Source organism: Cavia porcellus, unplaced genomic scaffold (genome assembly GCF_034190915.1).
Source record: "Cavia porcellus strain 051 isolate PalLab524CR breed Dunkin Hartley unplaced genomic scaffold, mCavPor4.1 scaffold_13, whole genome shotgun sequence".
Taxonomy (NCBI): Eukaryota; Metazoa; Chordata; class Mammalia; order Rodentia; family Caviidae; genus Cavia; species Cavia porcellus.
Genome location: NW_026947496.1, coordinates 34,127,358 through 34,151,413, shown reverse-complemented (window position 1 = coordinate 34,151,413; position 24,056 = coordinate 34,127,358). Strand labels below are relative to the sequence as shown.

The 24,056-nt window shown below is 40.3% G+C and overlaps 1 protein-coding gene and 1 non-coding gene across 7 annotated transcripts in view; both read left to right on the top strand.

The window, feature by feature from the left end:
* The first annotated feature begins 1,231 nt into the window (after positions 1-1,231).
* Positions 1,232-1,368, top strand: LOC111757884 (small nucleolar RNA SNORA2/SNORA34 family). The gene has a single exon (XR_002792141.1). It is a non-coding gene; the product is annotated as a small nucleolar RNA SNORA2/SNORA34 family (small nucleolar RNA).
* Positions 1,369-5,056: 3,688 nt separating this feature from the next.
* Positions 5,057-24,056, top strand: part of Tarbp1 (TAR (HIV-1) RNA binding protein 1) — a 59,720-nt gene continuing 40,720 nt past the window's right edge. For 3 of the 6 annotated variants that reach the window (XM_003473502.4, XM_023566544.2, XM_005005235.4), the window contains exons 1-9: positions 5,084-6,007; positions 8,802-8,899; positions 10,026-10,095; positions 12,352-12,500; positions 13,596-13,648; positions 15,683-15,780; positions 18,109-18,244; positions 18,779-18,875; positions 20,973-21,062. In XM_003473502.4, coding sequence (XP_003473550.2) covers positions 5,149-6,007; positions 8,802-8,899; positions 10,026-10,095; positions 12,352-12,500; positions 13,596-13,648; positions 15,683-15,780; positions 18,109-18,244; positions 18,779-18,875; positions 20,973-21,062 — 1,650 coding nt within the window. In that variant the 5' untranslated portion in view covers positions 5,084-5,148. Of the gene's footprint in view, positions 6,008-8,801; positions 8,900-10,025; positions 10,096-12,351; positions 12,501-13,595; positions 13,649-15,682; positions 15,781-18,108; positions 18,245-18,778; positions 18,876-20,972; positions 21,063-24,056 lie in introns of all 6 variants that reach the window. The other 3 variants (XR_001202078.3, XR_010051232.1, XR_010051231.1) reach the window with 3 other exon arrangements.

Here is a 24,056-nt window from a genome sequence, read left to right as displayed (position 1 = left end):
GGAAACAGCTGGGCCTCCAGATAAATCTTGTTCTGAAATTGCTCTCTCTCTCTCTCTCTCTTTTTAAATCTTGTTTTCCATTTTGCAACTGTAAGCATGAATGAGAAGGATGGAGAAGCCCATGGCATTGACAACAGCACCATCTTCTGTTCAAAGAAATGACAGTGTCACATTCAGTCACACAGCAGCTCCATCCATGCTCTGGAACACTCCTTGGCGACATTCTGAAAGACCAAGCTTACTACCTGCAGGGCACCTTGACATGTGTGGGCATCCAGTTCATGAAATCACCATGAAGGAAGATCCCTTTAGCTGACCACTGTCCCTAATGTACACTCTACCCATTCATTCTCCATCCTCTCTGCATTAGCCTGCTTAAGCAGGAAGTAGTGCTTGTTCCCAGCTGGGAGAATAAGAGTCAGAATAAAAATTTGGAGGTGCTATTGAACAAGCTCAGTTACATGTGCATCATTTCGGACCAGAAGGGAGTCAGCAATGTTTATTCCTAGAAAGCTTATGGAAAGATCTGAAAATACACGGTGTAGACAACCAAGCCCCATACCTTCATAGTGTTGTGAAGTTCAAGCATGGTGGGCCTAGGTTCTATCCCCAGTGCTGCAAATACAATAGATCGTACCTATTTGTTGCTGGAGAAAACAGATAGTGGGGCTGACTTTAGGTATAAGGGACTCCTGGGCTATAGGGAAGTAGCTATATTACAGAGGGGAGGTGAAACTCTAACTCTTGTCCTAGCATCTTTTTTTAAATGTCAAAAATAACAGCTACCATTCAGTTGCAGGAAAATGAAGCAGGAAAATGTCAGAGAGTAGGAAAAGCCAATATTCCAAATGCCCTTTCCATGTCACTTCCTGTGCAAACCTCTATCTCTGGATAAGGAAAGGGGTCTAGCTGTTCTCACACTGGGTCCCCTCCGCTTATCAAAGTGGTATATTGTTTTCTGTGGAACCAGACACTGAGAATCTCAGCTCACATCAGCTCAAGTTTCAATTATGTCACTGGAAATTCTTCAGCTGACCGACATAAGATACTGTCTACAAAATATTGAATTTTTACTCATTCAGTTTTAAGTACTTATTGAATACTATTATACTTCTGGTCCTATGCTTGGTGTTTAGGACACAAAAATCAGTCAAAGCATAATCCTAGATCCTAAAGAACTCACAATTGTCAAAACAAAAACAAAAACAAAACAAAAACAAAAACAAAAACCCTGGCCCTGAATCAAGGCCGACAGCTTCCTGACGCTGTTGGTTTCAAGAAGGAGCCTAAAGAGATGTCTATCTATGATTTGTTGGCCATTTCAGAACTTGGGCAGTGAAATGGTCAATTCATTAGAAAGAGATAACTTCAAGCAACTCCCCCCACCCCCATATGAGTGGCTGTGAGTGTGGCAGGCTGCAGCGGCTCATGACAGGAGCCACCAGCTTTTACTGGGACCCACACCATCCTGGGACCTGGAGCACCGGGAAATCAAGCACCCCCCCCCCCCGCCTGTTTTGTTTTGTTCAACTTCAATACATAGTAGACAGTTATTTTGAAGAGGACAAGAGGCTCTAAAATAGCCATTAGTGACTTCCCTATTGTCTGGTTTTGAAGACCTAAATTGCCTTCCTCATTCTGTTCAGATGAGTTTTATAGTATGTTGTTTTGTATGAATTTTCATGTATGCAAAGACATGGACAACTATTTGGAAGAAAACAAGAGACAATATGATAGACAGTTTTCAAGAAATCTAAAGAGAAAAAAATATGATAGACAGTGAAGATCTCAGGTTGTCTAGCTTTGAAATTTATATCTCTTACATTGCTTTCTTATGTTCTATTTTGTTCTGTTTTGTTGTGTTTGATTTTACTCCCTTTAAAATAAAAATAAAAAAGATTTAAAAACCCATTCATTCCTGGGACAGTGATTCCCTAAGTGCCTACTATATGCTAGACATTGGGGGAACAGAGAGCCAACATGTAGCCAACCAGACAAAGTGATCTTCCTAAAGCCAAACCATTGACTTCCCATACTATTTAAATTTCTACCTAGATGTCTCCTGAGAGACACCTAATCTACTCCTCTGAGTCTACCCTCCCAACAAAAACCCCTAAACTTGCAGGGCGTGTTGGCTCACACCTATAATCCCAGCACTTGGGAGGCTGAAGCAGGAGGATCATTGCAAGTTCGAGCCCAGCCTGGGCTACACAGTGAGCTCAAGACCAGCCTGAACTGCACAGCGAGACCTTGTCTCAAAAAGACCAAAAAAGGGGGCTGGGGATTTAGCTCAGCGGCATAAGAACCTGCCTTGTAAGCAGGCGGTTGTGAGTTTGATCCCAACAAACAAACAAAAAAACCCAAAACAAACAAACAAACAAAAAAAAGGATTCTGAAAAACCCCTAACCTTATTTTAAAAGAGCTCAAAACATGTCATATGCTCTACTTTTCTTTGTCTTTTTAAAAGTCCTTCCATTTTCTGATTTAATTTTATAAAAATAATCCTTGTAGCAATGTGGAGCACACATTACAGTGGAGTGAAAGTCAGGTGAGAGTTGTTATTGTTAGTAAGAAATGGTGAAGGCTTAAAACTAGCATACTGATGGAGGACAGAACAGAGGAGCCACTAAGAAAGATTTGGAAAGAGGCACAGATAAATGAGAAGAGCAACTGTGAAAAGCAAAGAAGAGGATGGGAAGTCTGTTTTCCTGGGTATTTGATTTGGGCAACTTGGAAATAACAGCCCTTCCCCCAACAGGGAATTGCTGTTGAGAATTAGTGGGGAGTAATCATGATGGCAGAAAGGATGGAGTGAGGACAACTAGTTTAGATTTGTGAAAATGGAGATGTCCAGCAGGTAGCTGTGTAGGTGGATCTGAAATGATCACCTGCAGATGGGTCTCAGAAGACAAGTGTGGGCTGGGGTGTTGACATAGGCTGTTCTCATTGTTTGCATATTAATGCCATTAAGTCTAAAAACTATAGTTTTAACAAAGCTATTATTAAAATTTATAGTGAAAACAGAGATTCAAGACATAACTTCGGAAACATTAACACAAAGACATTAAGAAGAGAAAGAGGGTTCTTCACAGCTGGGGAAGCCAGAGGGAGAAAGGGTTCAAGACAAATGAAGTACTCAGCAGAGTCAAGTTAGATAAGGATCACACAGGCCAGCCTTAGCAATTAGACCACTGCCCATATTGGTGAGTCAGAAAGGTGGTAGATGTGCGAATCATTCTCTAAGAGGAGAAAGTACAAACATGAGGGAGGAGAGATTCATGAACTGGGACACAAGAGAATCAGGTTGTGAGGCTGACCTTGACCGGCTCCCCCAACCCTCTTTTCAGGCTCTGTGTGCAGCTTTATTCTATAGACAACAGGGAACCAATACATAGGACAATGTACTTTTGTTTTTACATGTCATTTTCTAAATTTCAGGTAAAATTTGAACAGAATGAAATGCCTAAATCTGAGAGTTCGATTCAAGGAGCTTTGAAAAATATGAAACTGTAATCAAAGTCCTGCTCAAGATAAAATATTCTCATGACCCCCGAAGTTTCCCCCACAGCCTGGTTCTAGGCAATCTTCACTCCCTGCCTTAAGGATTTGGTTTGTCTATTCTCAAGTTTTATATAAATGGAATCATGAGGATGTAAAATTTTCCTGGCTTCTTTGGTTCAACAGAATATTTTTGAGACATATCCATGTTCTTGCATGGATTAGGAATTCAGTTTGTTTTACTGTTGATAGCATTATTATATAAATTATAATTTGTTTATTCTTTTATTCACCTATGGACTTTAAGTTAGTTACAAGCTTTTAGCTATAGTGTCTAACGTTGCCAACGACTATCTTCTATAAGACTTGCTAGTATACGTTTTCATTTGTTTTAAGCAAGTATCTCAGGGTACATTTTTCCAAATCATTAGGTCGATTTTAACTTGGTAAGAAACAATTGTATCATTACATGTCTACAGGTAATGTATGAAAATTCTGGTTTTTCACGTGTAATCCTTGCCATTTGATATTCTATTTTTCAAAAATTTTAGCCATTCTCAGGAGTTCAAAGTGGTATCACTTCGTGGGTTTAATTTGCTTTCTCTGGTGATTAATGTTGAACATTTTTGGAAATGTTTACATTTGTGTATGTCGTGTCTGCTCAAATCGTCACCCATTTGTTTAAGATATGTTGAAGGAAATGGTATTTTTTGGCATATATTATATCTTGAAGGCAATTGATATTTGTTAACATTATTAGAGGATTTAAAATAGAACTATCTATAAATTGTCAAATGAAAATGTCTTGCATATGTACTGTTAACTTTAAATTTAAGTAACTATTTTTACTTTATTCATCATGTTTATTACACATCAAGCTCTTCAAAGGTGGGATTGTGTTTCCTCAATTGACTAAAGAACAGATCTTTACAGTTAAAAGGCAAAGAAAACCCAGATCACTGTTTCGATTAATGGAGGAATGAGGAAGCAAAATAGCAAGCAACATTTAACCCAGGCGAGGTTTCTGCTTCTTTTTAGCTTAGATGCTGTCAGAAATACACATATCTTCACGTGAACTAGTTTTGAGTTCGCACATGGGAGCAAGCACATGCCATGTAGGGACAGCTGGGAGCAGGGGCACTGGCCTGTGAGGGCATTTTGCTTTGAGCTATATTCTAACACATAAGCATAGCGCTGCTCACCCTGGCCTAAATCATCCTTGTGTCCTCGTTATTTTTAACGCAGATATCTAGAATCCACTTCGGAATCTGCCATGTCAGGGTCTGTGTGTGGCACCCAGCATGCGGCCTTTTGAAAAACCGCACTGAGTGCCTGTGATATGCACCTAACCTGCAAGGGTCCCCTTTGCACTCAGATACATCTGGTTACTTTAGAACATGCGCAGGCCAATCTCTAATCAGGAATCGACAGAGTTGCTGAAAACACTACGTTCACTTTTAAATACTGCCTCCTTTCTCCCAAAATACACTAAGGGTCAGGGAGTTCTAGGCCTTGCTGAAGGAAGGGGGCCAGCATCAGGCTCCTCCCCGCGCACGCGCCAGGATCCGCGGGTACACGCACGCGCACGCCCTCCGCGGCTCGGCTGGTGCACGCGCACGCCGGCGCCTTTCTCCGTACTCTGGGATCGGATGGAGTGGGTGCTTGCGGAGGCGCTGCTTGCGCAAAGCCAGGACCCTGGGCTCCTGCTTCGGGGCCTGTGCCGAGGGGAGGTATCGGCAGAGCGCGTGGAGACGCTGCGCTTCCTCCTGCAGCGGCTCGAGGACGCGGGCGCGGGCCAGGGCGCGCTCCCGGAGGCGGCGCGCGAGCTGGCTGCCGGGTACCTGGTACCTCTGCTGCACGGCCGCCTGGGCGGTCCCGACCTTGCCCCCACGCGGCCCCGGCGGCGCGTACTGCGGGCGGCGGCCGCGGCCCTGCGGTCGTGCGCCCGGCTCGCAGGTTCCCCGCCACTGGCCGCCACGCTGGCCGAGGATGCGCTGCGGGAGTTGCGGGCTGATAGCACGACGGGCGCCGAGGCGGCCCTGGAGATACTGGCTGCCGTCGCACCCTGCCTGCAGCCCCACGAGGACAGCGCGCTGCTGGAGCGCGTGGTGCAGGCTGCTGTAGCCCTGGCGCTGGACGCCGACGGGCCAGGACGCGCTGAGGGCGCGGCGGCGCTCGTGACCGCGCTGGGCCAGGGCGGCGGCGCGGCGCTGAGGGCCGTTTGGGACGCCCTAGGGTCCTCAGGGGTGCCGTCTGGGCCTGGCCGCGTCGGGCTGGAGCTACGGCTGCTCAGCGCGCTGGCGGAGAAACTACTGCCCGAGTCGGGTGCGTGCGACGCTGGTCCCGACGCACGGCGCTGCGGACGCTTTTGGAGGACTGTGCTAGCGGGGCTGGGCTGTGCCGAAGACGCCCTGACGCGCAAGCGCGCGCGCTACTTGCTGCAGAGAGCTGTGGAGGTGTCAGCGGAACGGGGCGACGCCTGCACCTGTGGCCCCCAAGAAGGAACTGGTACTTGGGTGGGGCCCGGTCCGACCTTACTGACTTCTGGAAACTAGCTCCTCGTTAGTTTCTCAGACAGTCCTTGCAAAATCTGGCCATTCCGGATGGCATTCCTAAAGCCCGATAGCCTTGGGATCCCCTTCTAGAAGATCCTGTGCAGTGACACAAAGTCTTGGCAGCTGGGAACAGTCACAATCAGAGCTGGATGCAATAGTATAGGAAAGTGATAGAATCCAGACCATCGAATTTTACAGACCCAAATTCACAGTTTTGTGGCCGAGCTGTTAGAGGCAGGGAGAGTGACATCCACCAGGTTGAGACAAAAATTATACACTTGTATTCGGGTAATGCGTTACAGTGGGTTAGTTAAGCATCAGTCTTTTGAAAATTTTCTTGGTAGTTCTCCCCCTCCCTTGATAATTTTTCATGAGCAGGATTTACTAATGCTAGCTAAACATACTAGCTAAACATTTTTTTTTACTAGTTTCAATGGAATATTTTGGTATTCCAATGTCTTGAAAGAAGATATCCTAGTTATATCATAAATCCATTGCCATAGTTAATCTTTTGGCTACTTGCATGTTCCACATTTTGACTTTTTAAATGCTGTTCTTAGGTGATGTGTATAGAAAGTAATAGTTACTGTTTCTTTTCAAGTTTTTCATACTAATCACTAATTTAGTCTAAAATTCTCAACCAGTTGTCTAAGTCTTTCCTTTACAAAACCGTCGGATACACAAAATATCCATAAAGTTTTCCTAAAGAGGTTTTTCTAGAGCCGCTTTACTTGCTCCTGATACCTACAGGTCTGTTATCATCAGATCCCCTTTCCCTGGGTTCTATCCTGGAGCTCCATTTCTTGTAGTTCCGATCTTTACTCACCTGTGTAGTGCATTCTTCCTCCAGTAGTTTCCTGACATTGAAAACTCGTGTGTGGATATGGATGTTTGTGTTTGTGTGTGTTCTGAAATGGTCTTGCTGTGTATCTCGGGCTGGCCTTGAACTCGGGCTATCCTTCTGCCTCAGCCTCCCGAGTGCTGGGATTACACGTGTGCAGTACCATGCCTGGTTTGAGGTAAAAACTTTTAAAGGTTATATTCTTTAATAATTCCATCAAAAGGTCCTTTGTGTGTCATGAGTTTTTATTTGCAGCGTTTTCATTGAACTTTTAAAGAAATAATTTACATCTTCTGAAAGCACCCGTGGGTTTATGCCTGTTGTTTACCTTTTGCATTAGTTCTTTAACATGATTTTGGTTATTTTCATGATTGATAGGTAGGTTTGACTTTACTTTCTGTTTTGTCTTTTGGCCTTTAAAAACCCATAAAAATGCCATTTTTCTAAAACTTATTTTGGTTGCTGCCTCTTCCTCTGTGCAACTGGAGATGGAAGAGTTTGCAAGTCCTTTCTGTTCTTGGAGAGAGTTTTTGGCATTTGGAATGCCACTCAACCTGGCTCCCTCAGAGTTTAAGATTTAGTAGATTATCCAGCCTTCTGTCTTTGAGGCATTAACTGTCTCAGCGTTTTCCGAGTTTGCAGTTGAAGCCATGACTGTATATGTATCTAAACATCTTCATTTTGCTTTTGATTGATGGTTTGATAAGGAGCAGATTTCTAGCTTGGAAAATGTTTCCATCAAAAATTTTAAAGGCTCAGTGGCACAGGTTCCTGCCTGGCAAGCACAAAGTCCTGAGTCTGAGTCCTGGTACAAAATAATAATAATAAATAAATAAAATAAAACAAAATTTTCAGGCCTTGACTTACCAACTTGGAAGCTAAAAGTTTCCGTTGCTGCTGTGAAAAAGTGCCGGTCAATTCTGGATCCTGATTCTTTATATGCCATTTATTTCTTTTTGTCATCTTTGCTGTTGAGAAGTGTGAATTGATTTTGGGTTCCATTTTGTTAGTCCAGTCTCTGCCTTCTCCTTGGAGACTCAGATCTATGGCCCCAGCTTCTGAAATTTCACAGGTATTTACAGGTTTGTTTTCATCCTTGTGCTGGGCACTTGCCTATTGTGCCTATTTAGGCTGAAAACTATGTTCTTTTGTTCTGGGAAATTTTTTTTGAGTTACTGTGCTGATGTTTTCCTCCTTTCTCTTCCAGTTTCTTTTCTTTTTGGGGGGTATCAAAATCCTACACCGGTCTACATAATAGCAACTTTTCTCATCTTTTTGTCTGTACTCCCTGGGTGATTTCTGTTATGAGTTTCTTTTCTTTGCCATCAAATTTTAATTCTCAGCAAGTCATGTTTCTTCTTAGTCCGTGACCTCTTAAATAGCGTCCTGTTCTTAAATGATTTCTGAACAAGTCCTCTAGTTTAGCCACCTATAGAAGTGACATGCTACCAAGTTTCTAGGCTCGGGAAATTTTGAAATGCGAACTGAATTATTTAATTCCTTACATTAACTTAAATTTTTTCTTGAGTCACCTTGATTTTAATTTTTAAATTATATTGCTGTTGTCTCCTCCTGCATTTTTTTCCATTCTTCTGAGATTTTGCTTTTCAGAAGTCCTCTACTATTTCAGAAATCCTCTACTTTCACAAGAGTTTTATAGAAAATACAGCTTTACATATAAAATCTGTCATTTTTACCCAGAAGTTCATGGCAGTAATCTTAATTTAAAAAGAAGGAAAAAAAAAAAACCTCATCCTGTGAGATTGCAATCCAGGCTGTGACACCAGGCATCCTACATTACTAAAGAATGCAATTTTGATAATAGTGGCATCATCTTACCAAAAATTATGAAGAAAATTATGAAATTTGCAAAAAGAACTAATTTTCTTTTTTTACACCATAATAGGCCCAAGTCTGTTTTGGTGGTCCGAGAAGAAAAAAGATGAACTTCTAAAATTTTGGGAAAATTATATTTTAATTATGGAAACGCTTGAAGGAAATCAGGTAAGTTTTATCAAGTTTCAGCAAATCCTGTAATAGATTGAATGTTTCTCTTTTTTGAACATTCATTGAAAGCAACACAGAAAGGCCAACTTAGACACAGCCAGATAGGACCCAAATATCCTTCATTTCTGACACAAATACTATTTAAAACAGAATGTGAATTATTTCAGGAAATTAATCCTTTCAGTCAACTGAAATGATAATTCCAAAAATTGAATTTTTTTGATCTTTGCTTGGCATTCTCAGACTTCAGCATTTTTAGAATCATGAAGACATCTCATTATAAAGTCTAAATTGCTTGGTTCATCCCCATACTTTTGGATTTGGTAGCTCTGGATTAGAGCTTGAGCATCTGAGTTATGCGCAGATTCCTCCTATGGAGCCTTTGCATTATTCCAAGGTAGATCCTCGTCTGTTTGCTGCAGGCCACTCTGGGGTCAGCCACCTGTGGGTCCTGTATGAGGTGTCTGCCCTCATGTAGAGCAAGTGTGGTAGGTTGGATTAGGAAAATTGCTGAGGTACCTAATACACAGTGATGCAGAATGAAGAATAAAAAGCATTTCTCAGTTGGAAATATGATTCTAGAGCTTCTTTTGTGAGTACATCCATAAGACTTCCATGTTTTATTTTAGAGACACAGAGTTATATATATTTTGGAGGATATCTAAAACTCTAGCAAAGGTGCATCCATCTTGGTGTAAGTGGCACAAAGAATGTGGCACTCTGAATGTTCTCTGCTTGTAAATGTGTGACACTGAACAACTTAAGTAACTGAAGAAAACCCTTCTGCATTTTTTCATTTTAAAATGTATCAGTTTTGTCAGCCCTGTCTGTCTCCCAGGTCAGGTGAGTATTACATGAAATAATGTTGGATTGCATTACCTCACCATGTAAATGTGCCTGTTGCCATCGTTGTGTTCACAGTCATGTTCAGTAGCTTTGCTGCCCTCAGTTCTACATGCCTGAATCATGCCATGATTCAAAACCTGGAAAAATGGGCCTCCTTATGCTTATTTTTCTCATGGGTGTAAGAGCGGAAGGACTGCTATATATAAATAGATGAACGTTCCCTTACATTTTTAAAGGTGCATTTCATTTCATGTGATTTTTTTGCTCTTATTTTTAGATACATGTTATAAAGCCAGTGTTACCAAAGCTAAACAATCTGTTTGAGTATGCAGTGTCAGAGGAAAATGGTAATGATTACTTTCTTTTTGCTTTTTCAAAAATAGCATTTATAGTTTCCCCCTTGGTTTTATAACATCCTTGTTTGTTGTAGAGTACTTGGAAACATGATTAAAGCATAAGGAAGACAATATGAATCACCTGGTAGAGCTGCTGCTCTTAGATATTTGCTGTTAGCATCTTAGAGATGTCTTCTGGGGCTGGTGCGGTCACCTTGCTGTTAGCAGTGTGACCATATAATTCTCTTCATCCATACCTTTGTGCAGTGTTCAAAGACGTAACTCTAAATGGCTGCTGAGTTTTCTGTAATTTAGAGATATGAATAATTTTTAAAATTCTTGATTATGAAAAATCTCAAGCATTTACAGAAGGTGACACATAGATACAAGTGTGATAAACCCATTAGTTAGCAGCAGTCCGCTGTGGCCAGCCCTGTCTCTTCTTGTTGTGTGTAGCCTTTCCTGCTCATCCCCAGCCACCAGACATCTTGTCATTTCATCTATAAATATGTCAGTCTGTATCCTTGAAAGATAAGGGCCCTTCTGTAATACTTTCCATAATGGTATGTGCTATATTTTAAAAAGTAGTCCTGTGATATGAATATATACTTTAACTGCCTTCTATCTTATTCTTTTACATGTGTCATTTGGGGCCTTTGGAGGGGAGGGTTTCTGGTTATGTATCTTGGACTACTTAAGAAGAGGAAATTCCAGAGTATAATTTTAAATTTGTGATTGGTTGTTGATTAAACTGGGGATTGAACCCAGGATCTTTGTACTGTGCTATAATCCCCAGTGCTTTTTTCATTTTCGAGACAAATTGCTAAGTTGTCCAGGCTGGCCTTGAACTTGCAGTCCTCCTGCCCCAGCCTCCTGTGTAAAGATGCTTTTAAAGGTCTTGATTACTATTGTATTTTGAGAGCTTCCTAGGGGAAATGTAATGAAGCTGAAATTTCCTAAAATTATATTGTGAAATTAAGTTTAGGTCAATGAAACTGAAATGCAGTCCAGCCATGTTTTGTACTCATAGGAATGATAAATTACCGTGTTGACACGTGAGGATTAACTTAGGTAAATGGGCTTTAATGCCAGCTCTCGATAATTGCTACTTTAATAGTTTGGCCCGTAGGAATTGAGCTTTATTCAGCTGGCTGCTGAAAGCTGTTTTGTGATGCACTGGGATTTTTCACAGACCGTAAGCGTGTATGGTCCCACCTGGGGCTATGATTTAATTGAATACTACTATGACTTCACTTAATGCATTTACTGTTAAGGTGGTGCTCTTATTACCACACTTTGCCCACAGTAGTTGGCAAATCAAATATAGACACTTTTTGAAAAATCACCATTGCCAAAGAATTGAACAGGCATGTTGGTATAAATTACAAATAATAGACCAATTTATTTATAGGCTGTCATGAGTTAAAAATGACAAATATTTTTCTAATAGAATTAAAAGATATTTCGAGAGTCAGAAAAATATCTCTAGGGGGTTTACGTTCTCTGTTTTATTTGCTCACTTGATTATACATTCACTTAATAGATATTAGAATCCAGTGTGTGCTAGGCACTGGAAGTAAAGTGGTAAGACAGTTGCAGTATTTTTTATACTTGCTGTTCGTCTGTTTTCCATGGAAAACACAGTTTTGCTTAGAAGTTGTGTAGCTGTATGAAGGGAACAGATAAGGGGTGGTGAGGGAGGGGCTGTCTTGGGTGACATCTGGGCCCAGATCAAGAAGACAGCGCAGGACCTGGGTGGGAATACCTTGGCCAAGCAGAGGACGGGAGGAGCTGCAGGACGCGAGTATAGAGGAGGGGACAGGGCAGGAGTGGGAGCCAGGGCCCATCACCACCTCCTTTAACCTTATTTTTAGAGTGGTGGAAAGTCATTTAGGGCGTTAATGCAGAGGGTGATGGTTTCAGAGTTCTGTATGCAAAATGGACTGACGTGGGATACAGAACTGACTGAAACTACCCCAGCGCTAAAGTTCCTATCTACATGCATGGGGTAACATTTAATTTTTGTCAGCTGTAGCAGCACGTTATTCTTCTACAGTCCTTCTAAATGAAACTGTCTAAACATAGAGCACTTAATACCGAAATTATTTTGGTTACTGGGTGAATACCCTGGGATGTGATTAAAAATAAAACTGTCTTGTAATATTCTAGCCAAGTTTCGTGTTGATGCGCATACTTAAAACCTGTGACTGTGTAATCTCTGTGGGGAGACATAAATCAGATGTCAGCATTACATCTTTATTTCCACAGGTTGTTGGCTCTTTCACCCCTCCTGGCACTTGTGTATTTATAAAAGAATGTTTGAAAGTGAGAATAAAATCCTGACTAAAGAAGGCATCATCCATTTTTTGGAGCTGTGTCAAACAACGGCTGTTCCATTCTCACCGGAATTTTCTGAGGTGGTAACAGCCCCTTTCTTGCTTCCTTTCCCTGGTCCCTTTATCAAAAGAAGTAGACATTTGTTGTATCTTATCTGCTCTTCCAATTGAGCACACTAGAATACTGTTACCTCTCCAAACATACCTATTCCTTTTAGAAAAATCCGTCATTTTCTTTTCTTTTTTTTTTTTTTTTGTCTTTTTCCTTTTTATCGGTACCAGGGATCGAACTCACGACTGCCTGCTTGCAAGGCAGGCGCTTATGCCGCTGAGCTAAATCCCCAGCCCCAAATCCGTCATTTTCCCAAGCTGAATGGTAGAGCTTTTGGCATCCATGATAGAGTAGTCATTCTTTACCATCAGTTTTTCAGACCTCAGTGGTGGCGAACCTGGGGCACAGCAGGCTCCTTGTATCATTAAAAGCTCTAAAAGGTTCGCCATCATTGGTTTAGATTGTAAAAAGTGACATCAAAGCTTTCAGATGACGCTGACCCACAGCTCTGGATTCAGCTGAGCCAGTGAAGCACTGTCATCTCCTACTGGACAGCTCACTGCCTGAGCTCTATTTGTTAGAATTTGGGCTTCTACTTGTCAGAAGACTTGCAGAGCAAAGAGATGCGGGGAATTACAGCTTGTACAGAGCAGTGTTTCCCAAGACCACTTCCTTATGTTGGGCAATGCACCTTCCATTTAGAGGGAAAGTCCTTTTTCTAAGTGAACACATACTATTGTATTTGACATGTATCAGTTTTCTACATTACCTTCTTTCTGTGCTTCATATTTTTTGACCAGTGTCTCATCGTGTTTTTGGAATGTAAATTCCCCCCTTTATCTTAAGTGCACAGGGGCTTAAATCTTGAGTATTCTGTTTTTCCTAGTACTGCCATTATTTCCCAGCATGTGCTTCTTTGGATTCTGTTTTTCTTTCTTGGCCCACGGCATGAACTGTTTTGTTAGAAAATTTGGTACTATTCTGATGGAGTTAAGGTACACATGGGACCCTTGCTGAATTAACCTGCAGTAGAAAGAGTCAACTTTGCTGCTGCAGCCTTTGGCCGCATTGTATAGATACGCAGTTACAACTTCCTAACAATTATGTCTTTTTTTTTTTTTTAGTTTATTATTGGACCATTAATGGATGCACTTTCAGAGAGCTCATTGTATAGCAGGTAAATAAACATCCTGTTGTGTTTGTTTGTTTTAGTTAATTTTATCGGTACATTTTAGATACTGTATTGTTTAGCAATAATGCAGTATTGTGCATGTGATATATAAATTTGGTGTTACCAAGTGTGATCAGATAGTTCAGCACACTTAGTGCATAATCTGTGTTGCCTAACATAAAATTAACGTTTTAGAAAAATCATGGAGTGTCTCTATTTGTTAATTTTTTGTCTTTTATTGTTTGTATCAAAAGGTTTCTCCTTTCTTCTTTTCCTGCCTCACACTCCATTCCTAGGCTTTAGAAACGGTGTTTTATATAACTTACTTTGTTCCCACTATGCCTGCCTTTTATCCCTGTGGAAATTATAGTGACTATGTTTAACCAATGGTTTGAGCGTTTTTACCTTTTTCTTTTGACTTTAAAAACATTTATAGAAAAGTCCTAGGAATTCCGTTACCTTTTATCCATATTCCCCAAATGTTAACGCTTCACTGTGTTTGCCTAATATTGCCGCTTTCATTGTGTGTATGCTGGGGGTGGGGTACACATCTCTTTCTTAGATCTCTCTCAACCAGATCTACCCATCTATATGTGCCTCAAATATCTGTCTACCCACCACGTACGCATTTATCTATCCACCCATATATCCCTGTTCATCCAGCCATGGATTTATACAAGTCTGTCCAGTTTCAGTCTAATTGTGCTAGGCTCATTATAACTTTGCCGTGCCTGACAGTGGCTGCCAGGATTCTAAAATGTCTCCTCATTTGTTACTTTTTTCTAAAGGCAGCAACAAGAGGAGATTGTCAGTACTGTGCCTTAGCCTCTCTTTTTAGGAATTATCGATATTCTTAAACTATATTTTAAATTTTCCCCCACTCTTGAAATTATATCATCTCTGTAGCACTGTTTTTTGGGTTGGTTTTTTTGTTTTGGTTTGTTTTTTTTTGAGGCAGGGTCTCACTGTAGTTCATGCTGTCCTGGAACTCACTATGTAGTCCAAGCTGGCCTCAAACTCACAGGTCCTCCTGCTTCAGCCTCTTGAGTGCTGGGTTTATAGGCCTGCAACACCACACCTGGCCTCTACTACTGATTAATCAGCTTAATAGCAGTAAGTCTTGTCTTTGGAGTGCTTCTAAACAGGACCCTCTCCCAACCACCACCACCACCACTCATTTTAAAATCTTTAATGTTTGTGCCAATTTGAAGAGCTGATACATTTATCATGGGATGCTGTAGTTTCCTAGCGCGCTCCTGTTCAGTTAGTAGATAATGCTCCTGGCAAAAGCATAGAAGAGAAAAACATGACTTTAGTAGATGTTAATAATTAAACACTAAAAGTAATGTACTACTGATAATATGTCTTGATTGTGAATGTTGTTTGTTTTACTTTAGGCCTAAGTTGTAAAGTTATTCAATTAAAAGTTGGAAACAATAAAATATAATTCAAAATTATTATTTTATTTTATTTTATGTTTTTGGTACCAGGGATGGAACTCATGACCTCATACTTTTCAAAACAGTACTTGTGCGACTGAGCTATATTCCTGGCCCTCAAAATTACTATTTTTGCGATTTTTAAAAATAATACTACAGTGGTACCTTGATTCATGAACTTAATTCTTTTCACAATTCTAATCGCCAACCAAATTGGGTGAGAACTGAATCAAATTCAGTGGCCAGGTTCAATGTTGACCTTATGGGGAAATCTGATTTGGTTCTAGTCAAGTTCAGTTTATGGAATTATTAAAAAATTAAGTTGATGAACCAAGGTACCACCATATTTAGCAAGATTCATTTGTGTGTAACACTGAAGGGAAGTGGCAGAAAAGGGAAAGGAGGTTGTGACTCATGTTCATTTTCCTAGAAAGTGGACATTTCTGTAACCAAAACAATTCTCAGAGCTTTCCTGGAAAATAAAATGCAGATTTAGAAAAGGAAGATTGCTGAAAGACTTGGACAGTAGTCTGTTCAGTTTTAGTATACGCTTTTGTAAATAGATCTTAACTATTTGTTTTTCTCTCTTTGTTGTCTGTAGGTCCACAGGTCAACTTATAGGAAGTGGTTCTCCATTGGGATTAAAATTACAGAAGTTTTTAGTCATCTATGTTTCTCTTCTTCCAGAGGAAATAAAGAGTATGTGTCCGTAAGAGTTTCTTCTCTTTTAATATTTTTTTAAATGTTTTGCATATTGGTGTACCGTCTGTTGTGTGACTGTTACAATCAGTGTTTGTCAGGACCTGCCCATGTTGTCTGAATCATGTAAACGTCCATCATGAGTGGACTTTGCACTGGCCCATGCCATTGTTGTGGTGCGTGAGCAGCCTGGTGTGGTGGTGGAGGACCTGCCTCTGGTCACCGGCTCTGTCTGTTCTTCGAGAGTTGGGAAACTAGGTTGAACAAAGGAATAGACTAGTTTTAGAAAAAAATAGTAAACTGAATGTTCATGTTACATTCCTTTTACAGATGTTGCCTTAGATTGGAACAACAAATACAGAAACCCCTAGATTGGGAGTTTGCCATTCTTTCCTATGAAGTGCGTTCAGAAGCAGAGAACAGGGACGGTGTGATTTTGCCTGCTGAGCAGCAGAGGGACTCCTGCTGCTTTCTGAGTCTTTTTCCACTTACGCTTTTGTGGTCGATAAAAGTCACCCTGTGTATGAACTATTTCTTCCATTTGTATTTAATCTACAAATAGGTTGACAAGATGACCAGTGGTAATATGTACCTGCCCTTTTGGATAGGTCAAGGAAGAAAAATACAGTCTGTATAGCATGGCTTTAAATTTAAAGAAGTTGTTTTGTTTTCCTTGCTTTTGAAGGTAAACTTAGTCAATGGAGAAGATAGTTCAACAATTAGAGCTGTTTTTAATTTTAAGTTTCTGGGCTCCTGCAGTTTGGGGATAATCTTGTGGGCTGTGGTGGGATGCCCTATCCACAGTGTGTAGTGAGACACAGAATCTGTGTGCTGGGTGATTGTGGCTCAGGGCCAGGTATAGCACACACTTGGTAAGTGTGTCAGCTGAGTGTGAGGAGAAGCATTGCCCTGGCCATCCTCCTTAGGTCCTGAGTGAGGGCTTAGGCACATGGAAGGATTTATTGAGCTCGATTAAAAGAAAATGAAGTTAGGGTTACTTACCAGTTTCTACCGAATGTATCTTGAGTATTTCTGGTTTTTTATTGGTTTATTTGGAAGGTACAAAATACATATAATACTCTTATAGGAGCTTCTGAAGATTTCTTAAAGGCATTCTACATAAGGTGAGAAAGCAGTCAGATAGCACTAGCTGCAGGACTCAAGGTCCTTGACAAACCAGACCTTGGCAAAGGAGACAGAAGGAGGCGCCTAACCTTTTGTGTCTGAGAATGCATCAGGCCGGCCATGGTAATGAGTCGAAGGTCGGCAAGAAATGATCCATGAGAAAGGTCTGCTTCAACACTTCCTGTTTTTCCTTAACAGCTCTTAAGTATGAGTTCTAACAGTTAAAACTTAAAAAAATACCAAAAAAATAGCAAACAAACAAAACTATAGCTGCATAATTATTAGAATTCCATAGTACAGTGGAGTACTTACCTTACTAGGTAGAAAAGAAATTGAAATAACCTTTTTTTTTAACAACAGCATTATTGAGATTTAATTCATATCCCCTGAAAACTACCCTTTTAAGCAGTTTGATTCAGTGTTGTTTAATATATTCATGAAGTTGTACAGCTGTTACTGGTATCTGATTTCAAAACGGTTTCATCTTCCCCAAAAAGCTCTTTTTCCCTTAAAAAATCATTCCTTATTCTTACCTCCTTCTCTCCTAGCTGCCCTAATCCTTTCATTTCCATAGAATTGTATATGCAAAACATTTCATATATATATATATATATATATATATATATATATATAGAGAGAGAGAGAGAGAGAGAGAGAGAGAGAGAGAGAGAGAGTGAGTCACACAATATGTGGCCTGTTAGAACTAGCTTCTTAGCACAGTATTTCAAAATTCTTATTCTAGCCTGTGTTAGTGTTTCCTTTTTGTGGCTGAATAATTTTCCATTGTGTAAATAGTCCACATTTTATTCATTCATCATTTGGCAGGCGTTTGTATTGTTTCCACCTTTGAGTGTTACGAATAGTGGTATGAATATTCATGGAAAAGTTTCTGTATGACCACCTGTTTGCAGTTCTCTTGGAAACATCCCTAGAAGTGAAATTTATGTGTCATATGAAAATTCTCTTTAATTTGGGGGGTAGATACCATGCAGTTTTCCATAGTGATTACATCACTCTGTGATGGTTCCAATTTCTGTAAAACCTCCCCAACACTTGCCATTCTCCTTTGGATTGTAGCCTTCGCTGTGGATATGAAGTGGTATCTCATGGGGGTTTTGACTTGTATTTCCCTAAAATTAATGATGTTGAGTTTTTTATATTTTCTTACTGACAGTAATAATATTTAAAAACTTTTTCTTCCAGGTAATTTCCTATTAAAGTTTCTTCAGAAGATGAGGAATAGACATTGGTGTGCTGTTCCCATTTTGTTCCTGTCGAAGGCATTGGCAAATGTCCCAAATTGTAAGACCCTGGGTCTAGAAGGGCTTATTGCTCTCAGGTAATAAACTCGTTGCGTGGTTGTGTATGGTTATCTGCCATGATTTTTTTATCTGCATAGTTTGTTTTTCTCTCTGCTTTCACCAATGGTGCATGCTTTTAGCTAATATAATCTGACCTACGAAACATAAATTAATCTATTATTCATTTAGTTGAATTTATTTTGAGTTACTGAGTTAAGCAAGTTCTTTGATAGATGCTAATAGGTTCTGACCTTCTTATGACCAGTACTTTTTTTATTACATTGATAAGTAGAAAATTGAAAGTAAAATGTCAAATGATAATAGAATTAGAAAGTATTTCAAAAAATGTAAAATTCTTGCTCCAAAAGCATCTTTGTTCATAGCCTTATTTTTAAAAGGGATCGTTTCGTGTTAAAATCAAACTCTCAGAGGCCATGATGGAAAATAATGGCTTTAAAAGCTTGCTATCAGTGACTTCCTGCTTAAAGCTATAAATACTGTGTAAGTTAGTAATACAAGTTATTAGAATTATTCTGGGCCTATGCAAATGTGTTCCTGTGTTGTGATATCAGGGACGTCATCCAGTGTACTATGATCACACATCAGATTCTATTGAGAGGGGCAGCACAGTGCTTCCTTCTTCAAACAGCGATGCATCTGGTGGATGTGGTGAGTTATCTTTGATGTTCTCATTTACAAAGTTAGGCAGTAGGTTGCAAAACTGAATAGCAAGCCTATGATCTATGTCAGATGGGCCTGCAGGTCAGATTGGCCCTTAGGACAGTGTTGTGGGAACTTGGGTTTAGCATTTACAGTATTCTCAGTGATAGGTATGGCACTGTGTGCAGGAAGAATATGACTTACCTAGGCTGCCTGCTTCTTCCTGGAGTCAGGAATGGTGCTGTGGGGTAAGGAAGGCGCTGCAGAACCCTAGGTACTGAGTCTCTAGCTCTTTCCCTATAGCAGTGTTTCACATGCACTGTCACAGCTCGCAGCTAGCCTGTCCTGGGTGATTTTTGCCCGGTCTTCACCATCATGCCTGGTCTGCACCATGTTCTCCCTTGTTTTCCAAGACCCAGAGCTCTAACAAATACTCTTTTTTTTTTTTTCCTTTTTCTTTTTCTTTTTTCCGGTACCAGGGATCAAACTCATGACCACCTGCTTGCAAGGCAGGTACTTATGCCACTGAGCTAAATCCCCAGCCCCTAAATACTCTTGCTTAGAGCAGAGGTCAGCAGACTGTGAAGTATGGTTAGTAAATATGGTCTAGGCCATTAGAGCTTTCATTGATAACTGCCCGCTGCATCACACGTACCATAGATTTGCCACTACTGGCATAGGCTTTTCTGGTCAGATGGTGTCTGGTGCAACTTCTGAATTTTTTTCCTTTAGAGAGCAAAGCAACCATAGACTGTGTGTTAGGTAGCTTTCTATTGCGAGAACAAAATAGCTGACATAAACAATGTGAAGAAGAAGGAAAAGTTTATTTTGCCTCACAGCTTCAGAGACTTCCACTTATGGTCTGTGGTGGGCCTGAGATGAGACAGAGCAGCATGACGGGATGGTGGATTGGGACAAAGTTGCTCACCTCATGAACAACCAGAAAGCAAAAAAAAAAAAAAAAAAAAAAGGAAACCTGGAGGGAAAGGAATTGGGAACAGATATATAGTCTCCAAAACTCACCCATGACTCATTCCTTTCAAGTGGGCCTCACGTCTAGTTTGCATTACCTCTCAGTTATGCTGTCTTAGTTACTTTTTCTCATTGCTGGGACAAAGTACCCAACATTCAAAGTTAAAGGAGCAAAGGTTTATTTAGCTCACAGTTTGTGGATATTTCTGTCCATTACCATCTGGCTCCAAAGCAGGGTGGTAGAGGAGCAACAGTTCATGGCAGGGGAAGACAGCAAAAGCAACAATAGAGAGAGAACATAGGGACAAGCCTCTTCTGTCCCTTGTATTGTATTCAGTCTACTGGGATTAGGGCAGTGCCAATCCAGTCAGTGGACTAATGAAGCAATCACCATCCTTAACTCAGCATTGAACTACAAATCAATCATGCTCAGACTCAGCCATCTCTGAAAAACCTATGACTGCATGAGGCTTTGAGGGGAACATCTAGGCACAAACCATAACAAATGCCATCAAATTATAATGTACTTCCTTTAGTGAAGTTAGAGTCCTCATGATCCACTCACCTCTGTAGGCCTCACCTCTGATTATTGCTTCACTGGGGATTAAGTCCTCAGGTACATGAGTCTGTAGGGATCAGTTGTATTTAAATCGTAACAAATAATTTCATGAATAAATAGGTAAAACCATATTCCAGTGGAACTTCATTACCAGTGGGCTGGGAGTAGGCTTTTGACCCTGCCCAGAGCATAGACTTAACTGAAGACATGCAGCCTCCTGGCCATGAGACCTCCATGGTTTTCTTTAATTAGGAAGTTATCTTTGTTGTTTTGAAAAAGACTTAAACTTTTTGATTGGCAGTAATTTCTTCTTATAGACATTATCTTTTTGCAAAGATTATTACTATCTTTTCTCTAAGACAGTCTTTTATTTTAAAAGAAAATATATTATAAAATAATATTTCACTTTATATAATGAATAATTACAATTAATATCTTCATTTTAAAAGTGGGTGAATATTGGATTTAGCTACTGATAGTCTACTCTAACTAATACACTTGTTTGTTTGCAATTATCAACTGTTTATTCAGTTGATAATTTTAAACTGAGCAATGTTTTCAAACTCCCTGCTTAGGAGAAAGTATCGCTGTCTGATGTCTCCATTTTTCTCACATCTCTGAAACAAGAGGAGTCTTTAGGACGAGGAACTGCCTTGTGGACAGAGGTGAGGCTTGAAGAGAATTCTTTTGAAAATACATTTTTCAAAATTGTGCTCTGATTAAGCTCATTACTTACATTTGTGTAGAATGTGACAACTGCTTTATGGTCCACCACCAGAGATTTTGAAATGCTGTGCATTTTCTTTGGGAGGGCTTAACCTCATGCTGCCAGGGTTTTTGTGGCCCGTGGGGAGATGCTGAGCTGGACATGTGGGCTTTCTGAACAGGTCAGTGCTGGGGGCAGATCCTGGCTCTGACCCAGATGAACTGGAAATAGTGACTACCTCAGACTCAAAGACATGAAGTCCACAGATCTCCTCTTTGTCTTCTTTTCTGTCAATTAATGGCATTTTCTTCTGCCCAGCTACATAGGCCTGGTAGCTGGTATTACTGTAAACTATTTTTTTCCCCCTATGGTACTAAGGAATGAATTCATGACCTTTACACTGACCTACAACTCCAGTCTTTTTTTAATTTATTTTATTTTATTTATTTATTTTTTTTTTGCTGTTGTATCCTTTAGGGCACTTTTTTTTTCCCCTCTCTTTATTACAAAAAAAATTTACACATTTTGGGTTTTATTGCTCCCTTAGATTTTATTACTTTTTTTTTTGTAAGAGAATAAAATCAAACATGATAAAACAAAGCTATCAGTCAAAACCAAGGATAGACATAGCACATGATATAAAAACAGAGTACAAGGTTATCAACAATGGTTACCATAATGCCTCTTGCTTCCTTAATTATTTTGTATTTTGAGATAGTCTTACTAAATTGCTGACTTGGCTAGGCTGGGCTTGAACTTGAGGTCTTCCTGCTTCAGCCTTCCGGAATACTGGGATTACAGGTGTGTGCCACTGTGGTGATTCTTAATTCTTCCTGACTGCTTCTGAATCGCCTTGAGCCCTGTTGTCTATCAGCTGTCTTTCCTCTCCTGCATGCACAGCAGCCTCTCTCTAGCTCACTTGGCAGGATGCTTCCTCAGTGTTTCTGGCCCACAGGCTTGATGAATATTGTTATATTAAGGGTACTGATAGGTTGTTGCAAACATTTTTTTTTAATTCTTTAAAAAATGTAGCTTTGCTTGCCTGAATGGGAAATGAATTGCCATAGTTTGGAGATTGAAACTACTTGTCAAAAGCGTCTCATTTCCATCTTGTTCTTTACCTTGTCCTGTTCCTAAACAAGAGCTTTCAATGTGGGCTCTGCTTACCACCTTTCATTCCTCTTTTTTTTTTTTTGGTACCGGCAATGGAACTCACAACCTCACACTTGCCAGGAAGGCTTTTATACCACTGAGCTAAATCCCTGGCCCTGCTTACCACCTTTCAAATGTTAATTGAAAGTATATCTTAGTGATTTCTTTTTATCAATAGTTAGAGACTTTTGTTTGGTAGTAGTTGAGATTAAACCCAGGGCGCACTACCAGTAAATTACAACCCTCACTCTCTTTCTGGGCTTGAACTTGTGATCTTCCTGTCTCCGTCTCCCTCTGTGCTAGGATGAAGGTGTAGACATATGTGCCATGACACCCAGCTTCTTACATGATTTCGTACATGAGCATAGCATTCCATTAGATTTACCATGTTCATTTAGCTTCCCCTACTGCTGCTCTCCTGGGTTGATCCTATCTGTGCCTTTACAGACACTACCAGGATAAGTAATTGTGTTTATTACTGTTGCTGTTGTATCTGTAAAATAGGTTCCTAGATTTTGATCAAAGACTAAGTGCAGTTTTGGAAAGTACTGACACATTTTCCTGCATAGGGATGATATTCGTTTTCTTACCACAGACTTGGCTTAAGCATAACACACCTTTGTTCTTGTTCACTTCTGAACATCAGGAGTCTGAAATCGGCTTCATGGGCTGAAATCAAGATTCTACAGGGTTGTGACCCTTGGGGCGCCTCTGAAAGAGGACCCATTTCTTGCCTTCTCTAGTTTCTAGAGCTGTGTTCATAACATTTCTGCCTTGTCCTCCCTCCTCAAAACCAGCAGCAGAGCACCTTCCAATCTCTGTTTCATCTTCCTGTTGTCCTCTCTTTTGTTTCATAGTCAAACCTGTTCCCACCTTGCTTTTACAGGAATAGGTGTGAGCTCAAGCCATCTGAGCATTTCATCCATCTCATAATCCTTCACGGAATGAAATGCAGAGAACTTTTTGACACAAGTGACATTCCCAGGCTCTAGGGATGAGGACTTGGACATCTTTGAGGTCTACTGTGCGGCCTACTGTAAGGCGGCTCAGATTTCACAGTGTGGGGAGTGTTTGTGGTAGCAGTGTCCGATGTGAAAGGTCATTCCAGAGCACCTGTGGTTAGATCAGTATAGATACATGTGATGCTGAGTTTGGGTATCTTTTCATCCAGTTCTACTGTTGATATTAATAGTTTACTTTTTCTTTTAACTTTTTGTTATGAAGAATTTAAAAATTCTTAAGTGTTTTAATGCTTTCCTGTGCACCAGTCACCCAGCATTTGCTGTCACTGTCTGTGGCCAGTCTGCCTTGTCCTGGGCCTCCCTGAGTGGCCCCCCCCCCCCCAGTTATTTTGAGGTGTTTCCCATCAGGTGTTACTTCTACCTGAAGTGTGGATTGCTAAACAATGAGGACTAAAAAGTAGATCCACATCACACCTAAATAAACTAACCATAATTTATTGAATATCTACTGCTTAAATTTATCCAGGTGGCTAGTAAGTGTGATTTTAAAATTGGTTTTCTGCATTTTGTTTGGTTAGATATTCAGTTTTTATTTGTTGGGGTATCTGTGTAAGACCTACTTATGGAATTTGTGCTTTTTAAATTTGTGATTTTAATCCACCTGGCATTTATCTTCCTATATGGTAAAACTGCAAGGCTTAAATGAGGAAAAACATGTAAAAATGTCTCAGACTTTTTCTAACCCATAAGTGTAAACATCCACTATAGCTATTGTCTTCACCTTGATTTTGACATTTCCGTGTTTTGTTACTTATTTTTTATTTATTTATTTATTTTGG